The 22,302-nt window shown below is 42.7% G+C and overlaps 1 protein-coding gene across 1 annotated transcript in view; it reads right to left on the bottom strand.

Moving 5' to 3' along the window:
• The window catches only part of SND1 (staphylococcal nuclease and tudor domain containing 1), an 840,361-nt gene that overhangs the window by 438,147 nt on the left and 379,912 nt on the right, over nt 1–22,302 (bottom strand). The window contains exon 15 of the mRNA XM_077473541.1: nt 8,677–8,818. Within this exon, the coding sequence (XP_077329667.1) occupies nt 8,677–8,818 (142 nt within the window). The remainder of the gene's footprint in view (nt 1–8,676; nt 8,819–22,302) is intronic.

Here is a 22,302-nt window from a genome sequence, read left to right as displayed (position 1 = left end):
ATTTTAATTGTTAATTTAATATTTTATTGTTATGCTTTTTTTAAAATTACTTTGAACTATTTTATATATATATATATATATATATTTATTGTTTTTATATGAGTGGTGCACATTTGCATGACAAAGTACTATCATTTCAGAATACACCATTCACATAAATATGCACGTGTTATGTATTAATTCGAATGTTTTACAGTTATGGGGTGTCTGTTTATTGGGTAGGGGGATTATATCTTTATTAACGTAATATGTGCAGTGTATGTGGAGTGCTTCGTATTTCACTTTGGGGTTCCGATACTGAAATCTCCCGAGCCATCATGAGATTACAGAAACAGAAGCCGTTCAGGATTCTCAACGCATTTGTAGATCACTTCTATTCACAGAGGGAGAAGTGATCTACACTTTATTTTAAACTGCCACAAGGGTGAGAACAGATATCTGAGAGAAGAGCGGTGAACTCGTGAAATATCACAGTTTAAACGGACACCGTTACACCCACAACTATATTGGTTATTTCCCCCATTTCCAAAAGCCACTAATCTGAAACATCCATAGTGTAATGTTAAAGCATTTAAGACTGGAGTCTTTTAGACCCCACACACACTATCAGATTTTCTGCAGATTTTTTGTCTTCAGATTTACCAAAACCATATAATATGAGGTCAAACCTTAAGAGTTTCAATTTGTATGTAAACAGGCAGGCCCTTGCACTACATGGTTTGCTAAATCTGAAGACACAAATCTGCAGAAAGTCTAATAGTGTGTATGGGGTCTTAGTCAGCAATGCCAGATTTGAACACATTTAGCCAGAACCTACTGAGACAAATTTCAAACTGTTGCTCTGAAGACATCACATGAAGAGCATTTGTACTACTGCCATCGTGGCAAGGGCGAGGCATTGATTTTAGTTTTTGTTGGTCATTTTGAAAAATGTAAAGCAGATTACAATGCAATGTACTTCTTAGCTCAGTAGTAGTTCTGTAATAGCCTGATGCATTTTAAATGAAATCATTACTTGCCAGTGATTTCCTGTTTGTAAGACAAGTAGCTGCTATTCCTCCTTTTCCCCAGAAACTGGTCTTGGCACGTCCCATTTGAAGTTCTATCTACAGCAAGTAGGGATGTACTTCCGTATGCTGTAGTGGGTGGAGGGATCTCTCATATCCGCGGTCTGTACCACCCATGGAAGTGGTGTCCTCCTCCTTTGCTCTTTGCCAGCAATGCCCCTCCCAAAGTCATATCACCGCCCCCAACACCCACCCGCCAGCCATCTGTCACTGCTGCACGGGAATCAGAGGAGAGGTGGCCGGATGACACAGATCGGGGATCTCCCGGTGTGCGATATATCTTGTAGGTGAAATGTCGGTCACTGTAAAGTCCACCTTCTGTGATAGACAGCACACTGGTCCAATACCGGTACAGGAGACGGGACTTTACAGCAGCCAGTATTTGACAGTAGGAAATCCCGCTCTGAGTCATCCAGTCGGCTCTCCTAATGATCTCAGCTGCACTTATGGTATTGGTGAGGCTGAACTGATAAGCAGTAGACGCAGTCCAGTACAGATACCGTCCACTGCCAAATAACTGTAGGAGGGGCTTCCACATCCCTGCAAAGTTTCATTTTCTAAGTCTTATTTTCAGTTTGATGTGTATTCTATGAGATGTTGCATATCACAGAGACAGGTATTGTGGTAATATTGAAGTATATTGAGATTTCCATACATTAGAGGGTTGCATAGTGTTACTGATTAGTAAGTTAGTGCTGCACTTTGTTTTTCTCATGCCACATGCTGATGTAAAGCAGCATTTCCCGACCTTCTTTGTGTTGCAGTTAGGGATGTGCTCATATACACCATACAAGCACTGACTGATGTTAGAAAGATCTCAAAGCTACAGCAGGAGGATGGATATTTAGAATACTGAATTACAAGAGTACAGTGTGTACAATATGTAATTATGAGCATGTATCTATAGTTGGGTAACGATTACATAAATCAAGTTAGGGCAATATGTTTATCTCCTGTTGTGGCTGGAAGGGGAGAGATCACATGTGACGATAGCAGCACAAACATGCTTTGCATGTATAAGGCTGTAACCTACCCATCAAGCTTTGTGTTATCAAGTAGTGTGACTGAGGGGGTGTGATTTATGTTGAAGTGCGCTTGTTCACATTTAACTTGTACATGCCTAGTGTACCCTGTCACGTTCACTGCAATTCAGAAAGCATGATGGAAAGTGTAGTTTCATTATAGTGTGGAGAGGGCAGATGTTACGATGTAATCCCTGCTGCATTTTGTTGAATTAGAGAGCCGACTTCCTAAAAATTCAGTTAGACTTTTCAACGGTAAGGAATTTCACAAATGTTATTATGTTAGTGTTCTGTGTACGGGGGGGGTGTACGAATGGGGGATTTTTTTTGCTGATCCCAGAGTTCTGCTTTAAGTGGTCACTGGAACAGGATGGAAAGGGGGGGGGGGGGGGATCTGCTGAAGGTGACACCAATTCTAGAGGAGAAGGACCCCCCCCCCCTATAGATTGGTGTAAAGTGGAAAGCATTCTCCCTTATGTAGGTGATCAGTATACTGCCTAAAGCTAACCATACATGGATTGAAATTTGGACAGTTCAGCAGAGACCAGACAAACTGCAATCCATGTATGGGCCCCACTGGTTGTACAAAAGTCAATCTACTGATCGACTTCTGTAAAACCCAGCCTGTCAGGTGTTTCTGGATCAATCATAGCTGGCAGCACAATTATTTAGTGGGGAATGATTTGTGGTCATTGGTCCTGTATCAGAGGCTCTACCTAGGTGCAGTAACTATGCGGGTACTCTCAGGTAGAAGACCAATCTACCACTGCTCACTGAAACCCCAGCAATCTCTGGAACCTAAGGTTCTACAAAACACATCTAACACAAGGCCAGCAGGCCAAAACCAGCCCAAACCCTTTCATGTGGCCCTTCGCAACTCGGCAGCTGTGACAACCCCCTCATCTCCACCATAATCTTGCCTCAGCAGTTGACAACATAACAGATCCTTCACTTCTCTGTGCAGCTGCAGGGAGGCTCATTTTTGCCCCCATCCCAGCAGTTGTCAGAAGAGAGGACAGAACTCCTCCTACAGCTCCTATGCCCCTCTCTACAGCCGCAGCACCCCCTCATCTCTGCCTTCCCCGGTATTAGCATGCAGCAGACTCCGGCCCTCCTCTGGTCTCCCTTCACTGCTTCCCAGCTCCACCCCCAGCCTTCCTCTCCGCAGCAGTACAAGGAAAAGGGGGGGGGGGGGCGGCTGCATTGTGATATAAGGGAGGGTGAGAGCTCTTTACTTCTGATGGTTGAGGGGGGTGATCTGGACATCTGGTCTTAAAGATAAAACCGGCCCCTTTGAGGGCAACGATAATGCTATGGTGGCCTGCAATGAAATGGGAGTTTGACACCTGTTCTACAAGATGCTTGTTGGGAAACACTGCATTAAAATAGCTATGACCTGTATGAAAAAGGCCTTAAAAAGGACAGCAAATAAGAAAACGCTTTAAAATTATCATCATCATTAAGAAAGAACAATCTTGTTCTTGCTGTGCAAAGGATCGTTTTGACAATTGTGTACTTCCATAAATGGCAGAGGTAATATCTGCTCTACCAAGGTGCACATCATGGAAGCAGCAATATAAGGCAAAACATATTTCCAAATTTTCGCTTTTGTAATGCTTAGCTTTATGGAAGTGCTTTCATTTTTACACTATTCAAAAATTGGCATGAAATGCATACAAGAGGAAACAAAATAATAGTGTTAACTTGTTAAAATAACAGCATTAAAACTGTAGGATTTCCCCAGATTACAGCACAGCAGACAGTCAATGATTGTCTTTTGGTATATTCATTTTCTGGATAAACAGAAGGCTCAATTACTGTATTTCACCAGCTATTGGAAAATAAGGACAGAAAGCAGAAAAGGAGGTACACACTGAATATACAGTATATACTAGTCTCCATAAATTATCAATGACCTCCAAGACCAAATATTTTCTTTTTCTAATGCAAAATAATTGTATGTACCAACATCTGCTGGAGTGTAAAGAGGCCACTAGATGATTCATTTTAAAAATCTTCCTGTAAGATTAATTTATGCATGTTATATACCTTTGCAAAGTAACCCTAGTATAGACATCCAAAAACCCTGACACTGCTGATTGACACCACCATCTTGTGATGGCCAACAGATTCTGAGCTGTCACTCAAGTGACAATTTGTAGCATTTTCCTTCCTTCCTCCTCTGGGAACTATATAAAAGGTTAAGGAGGGTATGGGGGGCATGATGAGCAAGGTGGGAGGAAGTAAGCCATGAAAACACTTGATTATTCTGTGCTTTTACCCATTTGTAATCTTCATATATCGGTTAACTACTCTATTCCATCAAAACTTCCAAAAGAAACGAGAAAACAATGCTAAAGGAAAAATTACACACATATACAGTGTGCGTGTGTACAGTGCCTTGCAAAAGTATTCACCCCATGGCTTTTTACCTATTTTATTACATTAGAGCCTTTAGTTCAATTTTTTTTTTTATCTGAATTATGTGATTGAACGGAACACAATAGTCTAAGTTGGTGAAGTAAAATGAGAAAAACATATACATAAGACTATTTTTCAGAAATAAAAAACTAACATTTGGCATGTACGTATTCACCTTTGTTATGAAGCCCATAGAAAAGCTCTGGTACAACCAATTACATTAGAGAAATGATGTCCACCTGTGTGCAATCTAAGTGTCACATGATCCATCATTACACACCTTTTTGAAAGGCCCCAGAGGCTGCAACTCTCCAAACAAGTAAGGGACAATGTTGAGAAGTACAAATCAGGGTTAGGTAAAAAAAAAAAAATTATATATATATATATATATATATATATATATATATAGAACATGGCACCACAGCAAACCTGTCAAGAGATGGCCACACACCAAAAATCATGGACCGGGCAAGGAGGACATTAATCAGAGAGGCAGCACATTAACCCTGGAGGAGCTGCAGAGTTCCACAGCAGAGTTGGAAGTATCTGTACATAGGACCACAATAAGCCGTACGCTCCATAGTGTTGGGCTTTATGGCAGAGTGGCCAGAAGAAAGCCATTACTTTCAGCAAAAAACAAAATGGCACATTTTGCATTTGCGAAAAGGCATGTGGGAGACTCCCAAAATATATGGAGGAAGGGGCTCTGGTCTCATGAGACTAAACTTGAACTTTTTGGCCATCAAAACACAATGTCTGGCACAAACCCAACACATCACCATCCCCACAGTGAAACATGGTGGTGGCAGAATCATGCTGTGGGGATGTTTTTCAGCAGTCGGAACTGGGATATTCTTGAGAAAAAACCTGTACCACTCTGTGTGATTTGAAGCTAGGACGGAGGTTCACCTTCCAGCAGGACAATGACCCCAGACACACTGCTAAAGCAACACTTGAAAGGTTTAAGGGGAAACATGTAAATGTGTTGGAATGGCCTAGTCAAAGCCCAGACCTCAATCCAATAGAAAATCTGTGGTCAGACTTCAAGATTGCTGTTCATAAGCGCAAACCATCCAATTTGAAGGAGCTGGAGAAGTTTTGCAAGGAGGAACGGGCAACAATCCCAGTGGTAAGATGTGACAGAGACTTATCCAAAGCTACTTGGAGCAGAAAAAGATGGCTCTACAAAGTATTGACATTAGGGGGGTGAATAGTTATGCACATTGGCTTTTTCTGTCATTTTGTAACATGTGTTAAAAAATAAAAAAATAAAAAAAAAAAATCTTCAAAGTTGAGGGCCATGTTCTGTAAATTAAATGATGCAAATACTCAAACAATCCATGTTAATTCCAGGATGTGAGGCAACAAAACACAAAAATGCCAAAGGGGGTGAATACTTTTGCAAGGAGATATATAGATATATATATATATATTTATTTCTAGAACTTGGAGGGACAAAGAAAAAGCCCTATTTATGGGATCTCGCCAAAGCCCTGGGTGAGGACAGCCCAGAAGGTGGAGTGACAGCCCTTAAGTACTCAGGAGCCTGGGCATGTGAGTGTCCAGGATAGACACACCTCAAGGGTACCCCCTGTGCAATGGGGGGGCTTTGCCTCCAGACAGAAGGTGCCAGTGAGACTAGGAAGGAGAGAAGCAGCAGATGGGAACCCTCACCCCCTTCAGGCCTGGTTGTAGCACAATGGAAGCAAGTGAAACCTGTTCAGCAGTTGCCACATATGCATTTTTGAATAAGGTTTAATATCTGACAGAGACCCTATTAAATTGATTTCCTCTCACCAATACACCAAGCATAATAAACATTGTCAGAAATTCAAAAATTACCCCACTGTAATAAAAAAAAAAATTTTTTTGGTCCATGTGTCCTTTGTGCAGCACTTCACAAAATGAAGGCAGACATGAGTGTTACATTACAATTTGTTACAAGAGGAATCAGATGGCCCTGCTCGTTAGAGCTTACAATCTAATACAAAGAGGGAGGGTCGTTTGATAAAAAATGTAATAGCTGTGGGAGATGAGCTGATGGTGACCGTGTAATACTTAGACGCAGGATAGGCTTTTTTTTTTTAAAGAGAAGGGTTTTCAGGGATTGTCTAAAGAAGGATAGATTGGGGTAGGGAGTTCCAAAGAATGGGAGCAGCTCTAGAGAAATCCTGGAGGCGAGCACGTGAGGAGACAAGGGAGCTAGAGAGCAGATCTTGGGAAGACCGAAAAGAGCAGCCTGGTTGGCATTTTGAGACTAGGTTAGTGATGTAGCGGGGGCAGAGTTATGGATGGCTTTGTAATTTGTTAGTACTTTGAATTTTATTCATGGGGGTGAGTGGAAGCCAGTGGAGGGATTAGCAGAGAGGGGTGGAGGACACAATGGTTGGCAAGGTGGATGAGTCTTGCAGCAGCATTCATTTTGGACTGAAGGGGGCATATAGTCTATGTAAAGGTAATCCAATGAGCAGGGAGTTGCAGTAGTCAAGGTCAGAGATAACCAGGGAGTGAATTAGAAGCTTGGTGGTGTCATTGGTTAAAAAGGGGTGTATTCTAGAAATGTTGTGGAGGCTAAGGCGGCCATCAGCTAATCCAGGGAGGACTTGTAGATCGAGAATAGTAGAGGTGCAAGGACAGAACCTTGAGGGACCCCAATTGTAAGAGGAATTAGAGTGACACTGAAGGTGTGGCGAGATGTGCAAGATTCAAACCAATGGAGAGCGTAGCCATGATGACCAAGCAAATTGAGTTTTTTGAGAAGGAGGGGGTGATCAACTGTATCAAAGGCAGCGGAGAGGTCAAAGAGTAAGAATACGAAATAACGACTGTTGGTTTTGGTTAAATCGGTGTGAGTTTTAGAAGAGCATTTTCTGTGGATTGCTGTGGATACCCAGACTGAAGGGGATAAAGAAAGTTATTATCAATGAGGAGGTTGCTGATTGTATACTAAACGTTCAAGAAGTTTGGAGGCAAAAAGGAATAAGGTGAGGGAGATATCTGTAGAGTGGAGATCGTGACAAATCTTATTTTTGAAGTGATTAGCAATCTCCTGGGCAGTGCGTAAATAAGTGGGTGGAGGTAATAGAGGACTAGAAAAGGTAGAAAAGACAAGGACTGCACGAGAGGGTGTTAATGAGAGTGATAAAGTAGGTTTTTTTGGCAGTGCGGAGGCAGGAATGATATTTTTGGAGGGCAAATTCATGTCAAATGCAACGTTTGTTATTTGAACGCATACATTTGCATTTGATAAGCATCTGACAAGAAAGCCGATCAGCATGATCACTAGACCATATTTCCAGCTATAAAAAAAATAAATCTAAAATGTAGATCTCAATAGCTCCTAATGCAAAGTGTACGCAGAACAACCCCTCTTCAAACCTACCATCCTTGCCAAGCAGAGAGACCATAACGTTTAAAATGACACTATGCAAATTAGGAAAACTTCTGGGTTTAGGTCCAAGAGCCAATACTCTCACTCACTTTGGAACCACTTATCTCCCCATAAAAGTCAATAGGCTTCAAAAAGCAGGTTGCAGGTGTTCCGCCTACCACTGCAAAAAATAAAAGCCAGCAGCTACACATACTGCAGCTGCTGGCTTTTAATGGGACACTTACCTGTCCTGGAGTCCAGTGATGTTGGCACCACAGCCATTTCCTTCAGCTGTTGTGTGCATGCCGCCGCCACTGCGGGTAAGGGAAAACGGCAGTGTAGCCTTACGGCTTTGTGTCGGGAATCCTACAGCACATGCACAAGGCACCACTCCTCTCTCCTACTGGCATGACAGCAAGGGGATGAGGGAGCTGAGCAGTGACATCAAAGACAGGTATCCGCTCCCCCCTGATGGGAGACAAATCAGCGGAAATTCCACTTTTTTCCGCTTTAAAAGGAGGTCAAATGCATACAATGCTTTCAATCAACTCTGAATGTGTTCTAAAGCATAATATAATTTTCAATGCAAGAAAAAATGCACCTAAAAATCAGCTACATTTGGCCTGTTAGCACAAGCCTAAAGCCCCTTAAACCTGGACTTAAAGGACCCATGAAAGTTCCCAGAGCAGATTACAGCACAACAAAGACACTGGACATGCAAGTATGTGTTTCGAGGTAAACTAGGAACGATGAGGGGATATAAAAAAAAAACACAGCATGGTGAGTATTAACTTACCGGCCAGAAGAAAGGTTATAAGGCAGGTTTCCTTAGGCATGTAAAGCTTGAGTCTAGACCCACTGAACACATACTCTACAATGGCTTCTGAACGCCCAGCCCTTTGCAGGAAGGGAAGAAATTGTTTTGCCTTTTGCGTGTCCTGCAAAGAAACAAACATTAATTAAAATGGCTGCAGATAAGAAGAGCATTACAGTCAAATAAATAAGACCGTCATATGGCGATCATTGTTCTACTTGTGTGAACAAAACTACTAGAAAAGGGGGGGGGGGTATGTAGACAGCTGGCAAAGTACACTGTTGGCCTAACAAATCTTTTAGAATGCACTCACCTGAAAGGAGAGAAAAAAAAAATAAAGGACAACCCTGCTAACCTTTGGTAGAAAAAAATATCAACTTTTAATTCTACAATATTCTTGTGTACTATACGTGTTTGGGTCAAATCTTGACACTCATATTGTAAAAATGTATTCTGATAATGATCTCTTATCAAAACCAAGGCAACATAAGCTGAACAAACAGTTGCAAAAGGTTTTGATTCTGCCAAGAGCTTTCTAAAGTGGTGCTAAATAGCTGCATAGCCTGCAGAGTGAGACAACAGATTACATGACCTGTGGATACTATGCTACTGTTTACTTTGAACCTGCTCTTCAGGATATTATTGGTCAACAAACCAAGATTGACACAATTACTCTTACCTATATTCTGCCTGCTCCCACCACTCAATTTTGAGGGCAGGCATTCCCCACTGCAAGCCCAATTCCAGCGCCGTCAGATTACATACAGTGAGAATCTCCTGTTTACTTGGCTGCCTCTGTAATAGGAAGTCCTGTCTTCTGGGCCATTGGACCACTGTTTTGTCTATCATAGGAGATTCTCATTGTATGCAATCTGTCGGCGCTCGTCCCGACCCCCTCCCTGTCCTCTCTAGGCTGCAGATGGACATCGATCAGACTGCATTGATAGCAATGGTGAGGCTGCAGATGGGCACTGACCTTTATTTTGCTTCAAAGTTCCTTATTTACAATGCAAGCTTTTTTCCCTGAAAATTCCCTCTTAAAATGAATGTACGTGTAATACGCCAATAGGATAGATTATATTATATATATATATATATATATATATATATATATATATATATATATATATATATATATATATATACACACACACACACACACACATATAAACAAGTACTTGATTTGCCAAGCAGAAAGTTGCAAATTCCCAGCATGATACAAGGCAAAATACAAAGATGCACCCAAGAACCATGCTCACTGTTGTAGGACAACATCCAAATCTGGTATAACAGTCCCAAGACAGGCCATATATGAGTCTCTTTCAAATCTATACGTGGCAATGCATACAATTAACCACATATGAAGCTAGAATGACCAATTGTCACCATCAGGTGTGTATGGGATCTTACCGCCCAACTGAACAAACAAGTGGAACTGCACAGGCCAGCATCAGAGAGTAAAACCACTGTTGCAAGGAAAAAAAAAAAACATATGCTTGATGTATAGGGGTTTCCTTGCAAGGGTTTATCATATTGCAATTGTCATTAAACCCCAATCAAATGGGTAAGCTGGCTTGTTCTACTTCCTGTCCACATCTTACAAAAAACAAACAAAAAAAAAAAACCCCTATGACACAAGTGGTAAAAGGTGTAACCATTGTGTACTCTTGGAAATAATTATTTGCTATTACTAGGTTAATGGCTAAAATTGCCCAATACATTATTTTGCATAATATTAACAAGACGTGGGAAGAAGGGAGAAAGCAGTGACATTGACTACCTTTGACTACTGATTTCCTCCAACTATTTGGAGGAGAGGGTCAATATGAACAATCCTTATCTACAGGAATTTACTGAAATATTTAGAGAACTAGGGTACCCTGAACATGTGATTGCAAATAAATTGCAGTATATTGAGACAGAAGGAAGGAGGGTATGAGACCCCAGCATGAGCTTGCCCATAAAGAATCCCATTTTGGGCACATTAAGCTTACAGCAAGGATATTTTTTTTAAATCATCAAAAGCCATTGTCCCCGTTAATTACAACTTATTCTGACATTTAGGGCTTTCAAATAACAGCCTTATAAGCATTTTGTAGAAACTGGTCCCTTGGGAATTTCCTTGTATGGACTGACTTCAAGAAGCCAACAATGGAAGTCCACTGTACTTTCCTGGGTTCTAGATGGAGGGTGTCATTACACTTTCTTAATTGCATTTAGAGTCATTTGATGCAAACAGCAGAAAGCCTGTACATCTCCAGAATAGATGAGGATTTCCTATGTCAATCCACCTTTGTAATACAGGTTTTGATTTGCCCCTGTGGCCGCCTATATGTGGGATTATTGAAAATGAAAGATCAGATAGCACAACAGGTGATTCATCTGATATAAACAACCCAGACTTCCTGAACTGAAGCATTTTGTGGAGCAGGAACACCGATTCTGATCTCAGGTTTATGATGGTGGACGACTATTTCAGAAATTGGAGCAGAGATGATTGTATAGAGTCCCTCAAGAAAAAGGAGGTCTGGTGAATCAACAAATTGACATCATTGCAGCTACATGGTCTTAACAGGGATTAGGACTTGTATGTTTATGGCTGTGCCTTGTAAAAAGTAATATTGTTTTACAAATTGTAATGATATATTTCTTTATGACTACATCACTTTGCAGTTCCCACTATGTTTTGCCAGTTACTTGGCAACACTGGGAATGTTTCCCGTGGCTAACATTCATCTTTATGTAATACCTGTTGGAACTTGAGTAAGAGCAGATATGCTCAAAACCTTTGCTTGTTCACTCTTGGGCATCATGTATACAGGATGTTTTTTTTTTTTTTAAACTCTCCTAGAAACCTATCTTGTGGCAGCAGCATTTTTTTTTGCAGTGAGACTGATGCGTGTAAAAGTATATTCTGGTCATTAACTCAAGCACTAAACACAGCTAGGATTAACCAATTCCTGACTCATGTGCATATACTGTGCCAGGCTGGCAGCCCTGTGCTAACAGTCATACAGTTACGTCAGCTCCTCTAAAAACCCTCGACAGGTCCGTGCACCCGCTGCATGGCAGGGGAGTCGATGCGTGTGGCTGGCGGTCGCCATGCTTGCCAACCACCCGCAATCATGGGTACGAGAGCCAGAACAGGGATCTGTGTGTGCAAATACACAAATCCCAGATCTGTCAGGGGAAGAGAGACAGATTGTCCACTCCTAAAGATTAGGAACAGCAATCAGTCTCCTCCTCCAGAGGTCCCCCCCCCCCCAGTCAGAAACACCTAGCAGGGAACACATTTAATCCCCTGATCGCCTCCTAGTGTTAACCCCTTCCCTGTCAGTGACATTTATACAGTAATCAGTGCATTTTTATAGCACTGATCACTGTATAAATGTCAATGGTCCCAAAAAAAGTGTCCATCTGTCCGCCATAATGTTGCAGCCCCGATAAAAATTGCAGACCGCTGCCATTACTAGTAAAAAATAATATAATAATGTCAGTTAAAGCGATGTAGTGCCGTAACGCAAAAAATAAAAAAAATGGCCTGGTCAAAATGGCAGGCAAATCTGGGGCTAACATGGTTAATGAACGTTTAGACTTGTTTACAACAAGCATTTTTTCTGCTGCTCCTGAACGCACCAGCAAAAGGTTTTTTTTTTTCCTGCCTATAAACTCTCCTTCCACTAAACATTGCTAAAAGCCTGTCTGCGCATGTCTGATGCCCACATGAGCAGCTGCAAAAAAGTGCAGTGTGCATGAGGCCTCAACTCTGTACCATTAATATTAGACCTTATTGTAGGTTGAATAAAAGATCTTTGAACTGCAAAGTTCAAACATATACATGCACATACACCATATTACCAAAAGTATTGGGACACCTGCCTTTACACGCACATGAACTTTAACGGCATCCCAGTCTTAGACCGTAGGGTTTAATATTGAGTTGGCCCATCCTTTGCAGCTATAACAGCTTCAATTCTTCTGGGAAGGCTGTCCAAGGTTTAAGAGTGTGTCAATGGCAATGTTTGACAATTCTTTCAGAAGCGCATTTTTTTTTAGGTCAGGCACTGATGTGGACGAGAAGGCCTGGCTCTCAGTCTCTGCACCAATTCATTCCAAAGGTGTTCTACTGGGTAGAGGTCAGGACTCTCTCAAGGCCAGTCAACTTCCTCCACCCCAAACTCATTCATGTCTTTGACCTTGCTCCGTGCACTGGTCCAAATCATTTGGTGGAGGGGAGATTATTGTGTGGGGTTGCTTTTCAGGGGTTGGGCTTGGCCTTTTCGTTCCAGTGAAGGGAACTCTTAAGGAGTCAGCATACCAATACATTTTTGACAATTTCATGCTCCAAAATTTTTGAGAAGTTTGGAGATGGCTTCTTCCTGTTCCAACATAACTGCGCACCATTGCACAAAGCAAGTTCCATAAAGATATGGATGAGCGACTTTGGGGTAGAGGAACTTGACTGGCCTGCAGAGTCCTGACCTCAACCCAATAGAACACCTTTGGGATGAATTAGAGCAGAGACTGCGAGCCAGGCCTTCTCGTCCACATCAGTGCCTGACCTCACAAATGTGCTTATGGAAGAATGGTAAAACATTTCCATACACAATCCTAAACCTTAAGGACAACTTTCCCTGAAGAGTTGAAGCCGTTACAGTTGCAAAGGGGGGCCAACTCAATATTGAACCCTGCGGACATGTGCGTGTAAATACTTTTGGTCATATAGTGTATACTGTATATTTAAAACTCTACGTATGCCAGGATAATAATTCAATCAAGACAGATTACAAACAGGCAGATGAGCAGTGGTTTTACCACCCCCAGCCACCCAACTGAATTGTAACATAGCCAGACAGGGCTGCACACATGCCGCAGCATTGTTAACTCCAGGTGCAGAGTCTGACGAGCAGTACCTCCTGTCAAACTTGCCATGAAGATCATTTGGGCCAGACCTTAAAGGAGAAGTTCACCATGTGTAACATGTTTGACTCATTCAGGGTGTAACATGCTACAAATGCACCGAGCTCTGCATCCCTCTAATCCCCCCATTTTGACAGCGAGAGATCTCTCCAGCTCACTGTCACAATCTGTGAATGGGAAAACTACACGTACCAACACCCTTTGAGGCTTTTGGCTTGTAGTTCCTAGAGAACTACTAGGACGCTGTTTATCACTCTAGGTAGTTCACTGAGCTTCCTGTCAGTGTGCAGCTGTCTACCCATATTGAAGGCACGGGCAGACAGATACACAGGCAGTCTGCAGGGCCATGCCAAAAATAAAAATAAAAAAAAGAAGGGTATTCAGGAGGTGGTAGGAGGCAACCGGTCAGCTGCTGCTGTGCTTAATTGTAATAAGTGATTGATTGTGGATCACATTTCAGAGAGTGGTAAGAAGTACTACAAGTCTAAAAGCAGCCTAACTCCCAAGAAAAAACACAAATGCACACATGCCTACCAGTGCTTTTAAACATGAACTCGTGTATATAAAAGCAACAAACTGATGAAATTAAACAAATTGGTGATTTAATAGACTTGTTTATTTGCTTAATGTGGTTGTAAATAGGGATGGCCATACTTTGGTTGTTCGGAGAGCAATACGTGGTGTTGGGGGCTAATTCGAAAGCCGCCGGGACACCGGTAAAGTCTGCGGGACATGAACATGAAAAATCAAAAAAGTGCTAATATGCTAATTATTGTAATAAAAACTGTTTGGGGATCTGGGTCCTGCCCCAGGGGACATGTATCAATGCATATATATATATATATATATATATATATATATATATATATATATAAATTTTAAAACAGACCTTTTTTGGGGAGCATTTATTTTTTTAATGCTTAAAGTGTAACAATAAAAAAAAGGATTTTTATAACCGCTTACCTGTAAAATCCTTTTCTTGGAATACATCACGGGACACAGAGCCATAGTAGTAACTATGTTGGTTATATAGGCTACCTTTAGGTAATGACACTGGCACACCCTAGACAGGAAGTTTACTCCCTATATAAGCCCTCCCCTTACTGGGAGTACCTCAGTTTTTGTAGCAAAGCAATACAAGTGTATACCATAAAAAGGTTAGAGACCTGTGTGTCCCGTGATACTCCAAGAAAAGGATTTTACAGGTAAGCCGTTATAAAAATCCTATTTTCTTTATCGTACATCACGGGACACAAAGCCATAGTAGTAACTATGTGGGATGACCCAGAGCAAGGCTATCTGAGGGGAGGGAGACACAATTAAAGTAGGGTGTCAGACCTGAGGACCTATACTGCTGCCTGCAACACACTACGCCCAAAGGAGATATCCTCCTGTCCACCTGATAGAATCTGGTGAATGCATGGACTGAAGACCCAGTTGCGGCCCTGCAGATTTGAGCCATGGAACCTTGGTGATGCACTGCCCACGAAGCACTAACAGCCCTGGTGGAGTGTGCTTTGATTTGAAAAGGTGGAATTTTCCCCTTCAAACCATAAGCCTGAACAATCACTTGCTAAATCCACTTAGACTGTGGTTTCGAAAGCTGCCTGTCGTTTTCTAGGACCCTCAGGCAACACAAACAAAACATCAGTTTTCCGTATCTGAGCAGTCGCTTTCAAGTAGACTGACTGCTCTCACTACATCAAGAGAATGTAGCAGCTTCTCTTCCATAGAACAGGGTTCTGGGAAAAATTAAGGCAGAACAATATCCTGGTTTAGATGAAAACCTGACACTACCTTCAGTAGAAAGTTAGGATGAGGGCACAATACCACCTTATCCTTGTGAATAATTAAATATTACTCTTTGGAAGAAATGTCAGCCAACTGTGATACACTTCTTGCAGAAGATATGGCAACCAGGAAAACAAACTTCCTTGTCAAAAGGATCAAGGGAGTATGCCGGTATCGGCTCAAAGGGCCGTTTTTGTAAAGCTTACAAAACTAGATGCAGGTCCCAAGATTTCAAGGGTGACCTAACCGGCGGATTAAGGAGTTTTAGCCCCTGAATGAAATTACGGACCAGAGAATGCGAAGCAAGTGGTCGTTGGAACAATACCGATAAGGTCGAGACCTAACCTTTGATGGTACTCAAGGCCAGCTTCACCTCTAATTCCATTTGCAGAAAGGCAAGAATTCTATCTATAACATTTTATAGCATGCCAACTCCTGGATTCACACCAGGAAACATATGCCCTCTAGACTCTATAATAAATGACTCTGGAAGCTAGCTTCCTTTCATGCTCTTCTGCCCAGACTAGTATATGGTTTACCTCTCCCTGGGCTGCATGACTTCTGGTATCCCCTTGGTGATTGAGATAAGCCACTGCTCTGTGGGATGTCAGACTGAATCCTGACCGGACAATTCTGCAACCTAAATATCCAGGCCTTTAGGGCTAAACGCACTGCCCAAATCTCTAGAATGTTGATGGGCAAGGTCCTTTCGGCCCTGGACCATTTTCATTCGACAGTCGCTTTTTCCAAGACTGTCCAACAACCTGAAAGGCTGGTATCTGTTGTTACCACCTTCCATGTTAGCGGCATAAAAGATTTCCCCTTCTACAGATTCTTGGATATCCTCCACCAACTGAGGCTCTGGTGCACTTTTGGCAACAGACGCATTGGAAAATCTAGTGATTGGAACTTCTTGTTCCGAGCAGACAGGATACTGTTTTGCAGCAGCCTCAAATGAAACTGAGCATAGGGAACAGCTTCGAATTAAGCCACCATCTTTCCCAATAACCTCATGCAAAGGTGAATACAAGTATCCTTTGCCCTGGCCAACTGAACCAGCTCTTATGAAAACGATTTTTTCCTGGGGTAAAAAAACCCTTTTCTGTGCTGCATCTATGATCAGACCCAAATACTCTAGTCTTCTTACTGGTTTTAAAGATTTCTCTAGATTGAGGATCCAACCTAGGTATTCCAGGTAGTTGACTGTGGTGACCATGCTTTGGTCTAAGCGGGCTACCGAACGGTTTATCAAGAGCATGTTGTCTAGGTATGCCAGAATTGTTATACCTTGAGCCCTTAACTTGGCCAGAACGTTTGTAAATAACCAAGGTGCCATAGCTAGACTGAAAGGTAAAGCTACAAACTGAAAATAGAGTTTTTCTACTTTGAAAAGCAGATACTTCTGGTGAGCATGGAATATAGGCAAAGGCAGTTATGCATCCTTGATGTCAATTGACGCCAGAAGTTCTGCTCCTTGTAGGATGACGACAACTGATCGAATTGATTTCATGCAAAAAGAGCGGATATTTAGCAATCGCTTTAGATCTTTGAGATCTAGAATGAGTCTGACATGTTCATTGGGTTTTGGCACAGTGAAAAATTTTGAGCAAAACCCCAACCCCTGCTCTTCCATGGGGACCATCATGATCACTTTTTGAGACAAAAGTCGGTCTCTTGAAAGAGATTACTTTTTCTCTGGATCTTTGGGGACGTTTGACCTGAGGAAATGAGGAGACGGAAACTCTTGGAACTCTAGTTTGTACCCTAGAGCTATTGGAGACCACCCGTCTGTCTCAAAACTCTTCCTGCCAGAACCTTGCGAACTGCAGAAGCCTACCCCCCACTCAAGCGAGTGGGGGCACCTCTTCATAAAGAGGGTTTAGTATTCTGTGTTGTAGGTTTCCTGCCCCAGGACTTCTTGTCCCTGGGGTTGACCCTGAGGTTTACCTCTTGAACCTGACAGAGGCCATCGCGACTGCCTGGAGGCTGATGCCCCTGGCCCGGAGAAGGAGCCAGTTAAGAAAAGGAGTAACTGTCCCTTATTTAAACTGGCAAAAGGGTACCCTTTCGACGTGACATTTTTTGGATATATTTGTCCAAATCATCCCCAGCCTTTCACCGCGTAAAGGAAAACCAGCCAGTAATTTTTTGCATGGTGCTTCGGCTGACCAATTTTTCAACCATAAGATTCTACGCCTATGCACCAATTCTAGATTAAGGCAAGAGGTCTGGAGAATAGAATTTCTCATTGCAAAACACAAAGCCTCTGGCAACTCAGCTAAATGGTGGGCCTGCTGATCAGAGATAACCTTGAGCACCTGTCTCAACCGGTCCCCTCAAGGATTGACATACCCCAATTGCTGCCACTGCAGGTTGAGCCACTGAACCTGCCAAAGAAAAAATGTTTAACAGAAATTCTAACGTATCATCGGTTGGATCCCTAAGCATGTGAGCATTGTCAACCAGACAAGTCAAATTCTTATTCACAGAGGACATAGCAGCTTCAATTGCTGTAATAGCCCATTTTTTAGTAAATTTCTCCATAGGATAAAGTGTTGAAAACTTTTTAGGAGGAAAAAATGCTTACCAGGGTGAACCCACTCATAATACATAAGTTGTTTCAGCAATGAATGTACTGAAAAGGAATGCAAGGCTTGAGGGGGCTTTAGTGAAACCAAACAAGAAGTGCGCTTTTCAGCCAACTCAGTTAAGGGTAGCTTAAATGTGGAGAAGATCATTTCAGTAAGAGATTGCACCAGCAACTTCTCAGATTGTGAAGTTGAAGCAGGTTCATCCACACTTGACCCCCTCGGAAGAGGAGTTATCAGCCTCTTCATGGTCCCCTTGGGGGGGACTCTTCTCCCTCCCACTGTACCTGTTTGAGGGTCCTGGGTGTTAGAAGGGGGCCTAACATGCTTTCTTCCATTCTGCGAAGATGCAATTAAAGCCATTAACCTCTCTTCCAATCCCATCATAGCTGAGGAGAAAACATGAAATGTTGGAAACAGTGTCAACACTCGCCAAACCCGATGGCTTACTCTGACCGCCTCCCCATTTCCCTCAGGGGAGGATGGTGCTGCAGAAGACCAGAGTCCCAAGAGCCCAAGAGCAACACCTTTGGGTTCTTTTTTGGTGTGTTTGCCCCTCCCCTTCTGCCAACCAAAGCGCCAAAGAAAAAATGCACCCACTGCTGAGCAAATAGTCCAGCAACTGCCACTGCTATGAATGCTCAGCCTGATACAAAGTAAATGTGCCTTGGGAATGCCTGTGTCACCACACTCGCATGCCCCAGAGTCCCTCTGTTAGGCAAATACAGCCTCAAACACTGCATTTATAGCATACAGAGTCCTGTGGACACTGAAGTATGCCGACGTCGCCCTAGGCCATGTCCCTACTCCTTTTTTTAAAAGTCTGTAAGGAGAAGCGGAGCAGCATACTGCCCAATGTTCCGTGCTCTGCTTCCTGGAGAGGGGAGGCCTGGTGGGGGCTGTAATTTCAGAAGAAACCCCCCCCCCCCGCCTAGCATCTTACCAGAGGCTCGGGACTGGTGGAAGCCTGCAGCTTCTGTGAGACAGAGCGAGATCTGAGAAAGCAGAAAGCATGGAACAGGTATGTGCTCTTGACAGCCCCCGGTGGTGACTTTTAGGCACAACGTTTACTTATAACCGGTTCCCGACCAGCGCACGCCGATGTACGTCGGCAGAATGGCACAGGTAGGCATATTGGCGTACAGTCTTCAATGCCGACCTGCCATCACGAGCATGCCGCCGCACTCATGCCAGTCGGGGGTCCCGCGGACTCGATTGCCGCGGGCATACCCGCGATTGTCTCACGGGAGAAATGCCGTTGTAAAGAGTATTTCTCCATTCTGCCTAGCAACTAGCGATGTTTATCTCTGCTCCATGTGATTGGAGCAGAGATCAGTGTTCACTAAATGAAAGCCCAACCCCCCACAGTTAGTAACACGCTCCTAGGAACACCGATGTGTCCGCCATAATGTCGCAGTCACAATAATAAGAAATTCCATAAAAAATTCCATAAAACTATCACTATTTTGTAAACGCTATAACTTTTGCGCAAATTAATCTTATTGCGATTTTTTTTACGAAAAATATGTAGAATATGTATCGGCCTAAACGGAGGATTTTTTTTTTTATTTTTTTTATATATTTTTGGGGGATATTTATTATAACAAAAAGTAAAAAATAATGCGTTTTTTTCAAAATTGTCACTATTTTTGTTTATAGCGCAAAAAATAAAAACCACGGAGGTGATCAAATACCACCAAAAGAAAGCTCTATTTGTTGGGAAAAAAAGGACGTCAATTTTGTTTGGGAGCCACGTCGCACGACCGCGCAATTGTTAGTTAAAGCGACGCAGTGCCAAATCACAAAAAGTGGTCTGATCTTTGACCAGCAAAATGGTCCGGTCTGTAAGTGGTTAAAGGAGAACACATAAAAACTGAAAAATTCTTTAAGAATCTCCACTTGCCCTTATCCGCTGCAGGATTCTGTGGTAAACCAACACACTCAATCTTCACCCATCACGGTGGGCTCCGTTAGAAAATCTTCAAGGACCGGGGGCCCTACACCCTTGGAACCGTATAGCACTCTGTCAGGAAATATGGCTGAAAAAAACCAAACGCACTGGATCCCGGGGTCCAGCTCTCTAAAATGAGAAGTGTTCCAGGCTATACCGCATTTCTTCTGACATGAAGCCTGGATACCATTCAATTTGGCCTGAAAAGACACTTTGAATGGATCCGGCTGCATGGCTTGCCCCAGCAAGGAATGCTCCAGCGGCACTTAGCACAGCACATCTTTAATCATAACACCTTAGACACTGGCTATTAAAACTGAGGTACTTCCAGTAAGGGGGGGGGGGGGGGGGGGGAGGGGTTACATAGGGAGTAAAATTCCTGTCTAGGTGTGCCAGTGTCCATCACCTAAAGGTGGCCTATATAACCCATATAGTTTCTATGGCTCTGTATCCCTTGATGTACAAGAAATTATATATTCCTTTAAATATTGTCTATATTACGCCTGCAAAGTGGAACATTTTTCCAGTGTTTAGAACACTATCGCAGCAAATTGACATTTCTAAAGGAAAAATCGTCACTTAAAACTGATCGTGGCTATAATGAATTGTTGGGGCTCGGCAATATAGATAAAACTAATTGAAGCCCCCCCCCCCCCCCCCAGTCCAGTCCATTTCTCAGGCCCTTTGGGTTTGGTATGAGTATTATAAAGGGCACCTTACCCCAAATAAAGAAAAAAAAAAGTGTAGGGGTCCCCCCAAAATCCATACCAGACCCATATCCAAGGACACAACCTGGCTGGCCGCAGGAAAAGGGGGGGGGGTGAGAGCACCAGGTCACATGTCCTCAACATGGGGAGGGTGCTTTGGGGTCTAACCCCAAAGAACCCTGTCTGTCCCCATGTTGATGGGGACAAGGGCCACATCCCCACAACCCTTGCCCAGTGGTTGTCGGGGGGCACAATGTAAATCCACGCCAGATGAAATAAGGAAAAAAAAAAAAAAGCTGCTACAGTTCTGCCTCCAAGGGACGCCGAGTGACGCTTCTTCTGGGCAACGACTGTTATACAGGGCAGACCTTGAAATCCTTAAAGTTTCTTGGCTACTAAAAGTTTCAGCTCCCTCCATACATTTTCTAAAGGATTAAGGTCTGGAGACCGGCTAGGCCACTGCATGACCTTAATGTGCTTCTTCTTGAGCCACTCCTCTGTTGCCTTGGCGGTATGTTTTGGGTCATTGTCATGCTTGAAGACCCATCCACAAACCATCTTCAGTGTTCTGGCTGAGGAAAGAAGGTTCTCAAACAAAATTTACAATACATGGCTCCTTCCATTGGCCCCTCAATGCAGCAAAGTTGGCCTGTACCTTTAGCAGAGAAACAGCCCCAAAGCATAATGTTTCCACCCCCTGTGCTTAACTGTAGGGATGGTGTTCTTTGGGTCAGTCAGCATTTTTCTTCCTCTAAACAGTGTGTTGAGTTAATGCTACAGAGCTCAATTTTGGTTCCATTTTACCACAGCACTTTCTCCCAATCCTTTTGATTCATTTACATGTTCACTGGTAAAATCCAGATGTGCCTTCTTGTGGAGGGGGACTCACTGTTTGGAGTCAGAAAAATGCTGACTATGACTTCAAGATCATCCCTACAGTCAAGAGCAGAGGTGGAAACATTAGGCTTTGGGGTGGTTTCTCTGTTAAAGGTGCAGGCCTACTTTGCAGTATTGAGGGGCCAAGTATTGTAAAATCTGAAGATGGATCAATGACCCGAAACATACCACCAAGGCAACCAAGGAGTGGCTCAAAAAGCAGCATGTTAAGGTCATGGAGTCTTAATCTTATAGAAAATGTATGGAGGAAGCTGAAACTTCATATTGCCAAGCGACAACCAATAAAACTTAAGGCTTTAGAGAAGTTCTGTGACGAATGCAAACCTGGTAACCAACTACCACAAATGTCTTAGTGTCTTAGCTATTTGCTTGCCAACAAGGGTTTCTCCAAGTACCAAGTCACGTTCTGCTTGGGGGTTCAAATACTTATTCTACTCACTGAACTTCAAAATTTATAACATTTTGATCATGTTTCTCTGGATTTTCAGTGGACATTCTGTCGCTATCATTTAAAATACACCTATGATAAAAATTAGATTTTACATTTCTTTGTAAGTGGGCAAACATACCAAAATCGGTGAGATCAAATAATTATTTTCCTCATTGTATGTAGGATTGGTTTAATCTCTGCATTAACTGGGCCAGTTATTTCATTGGGTACATGTATGGAATTTCAACCAACTTAAAAGTAGTGCTAATTTCCCAATATACATATAATTTGACTGGCATCTATCCTTACAGCAAAAGTGAATCT

Source organism: Lithobates pipiens, unplaced genomic scaffold, assembly GCF_037356315.1.
Source record: "Lithobates pipiens isolate NorthernLeopardFrog02 unplaced genomic scaffold, aLitPip1_a1.2 Scaffold_8, whole genome shotgun sequence".
Lineage (NCBI taxonomy): Eukaryota > Metazoa > Chordata > Amphibia > Anura > Ranidae > Lithobates > Lithobates pipiens.
Note: the sequence above shows the minus strand (reverse complement) of the source record. Positions and strands in the feature narration are given on the sequence as shown.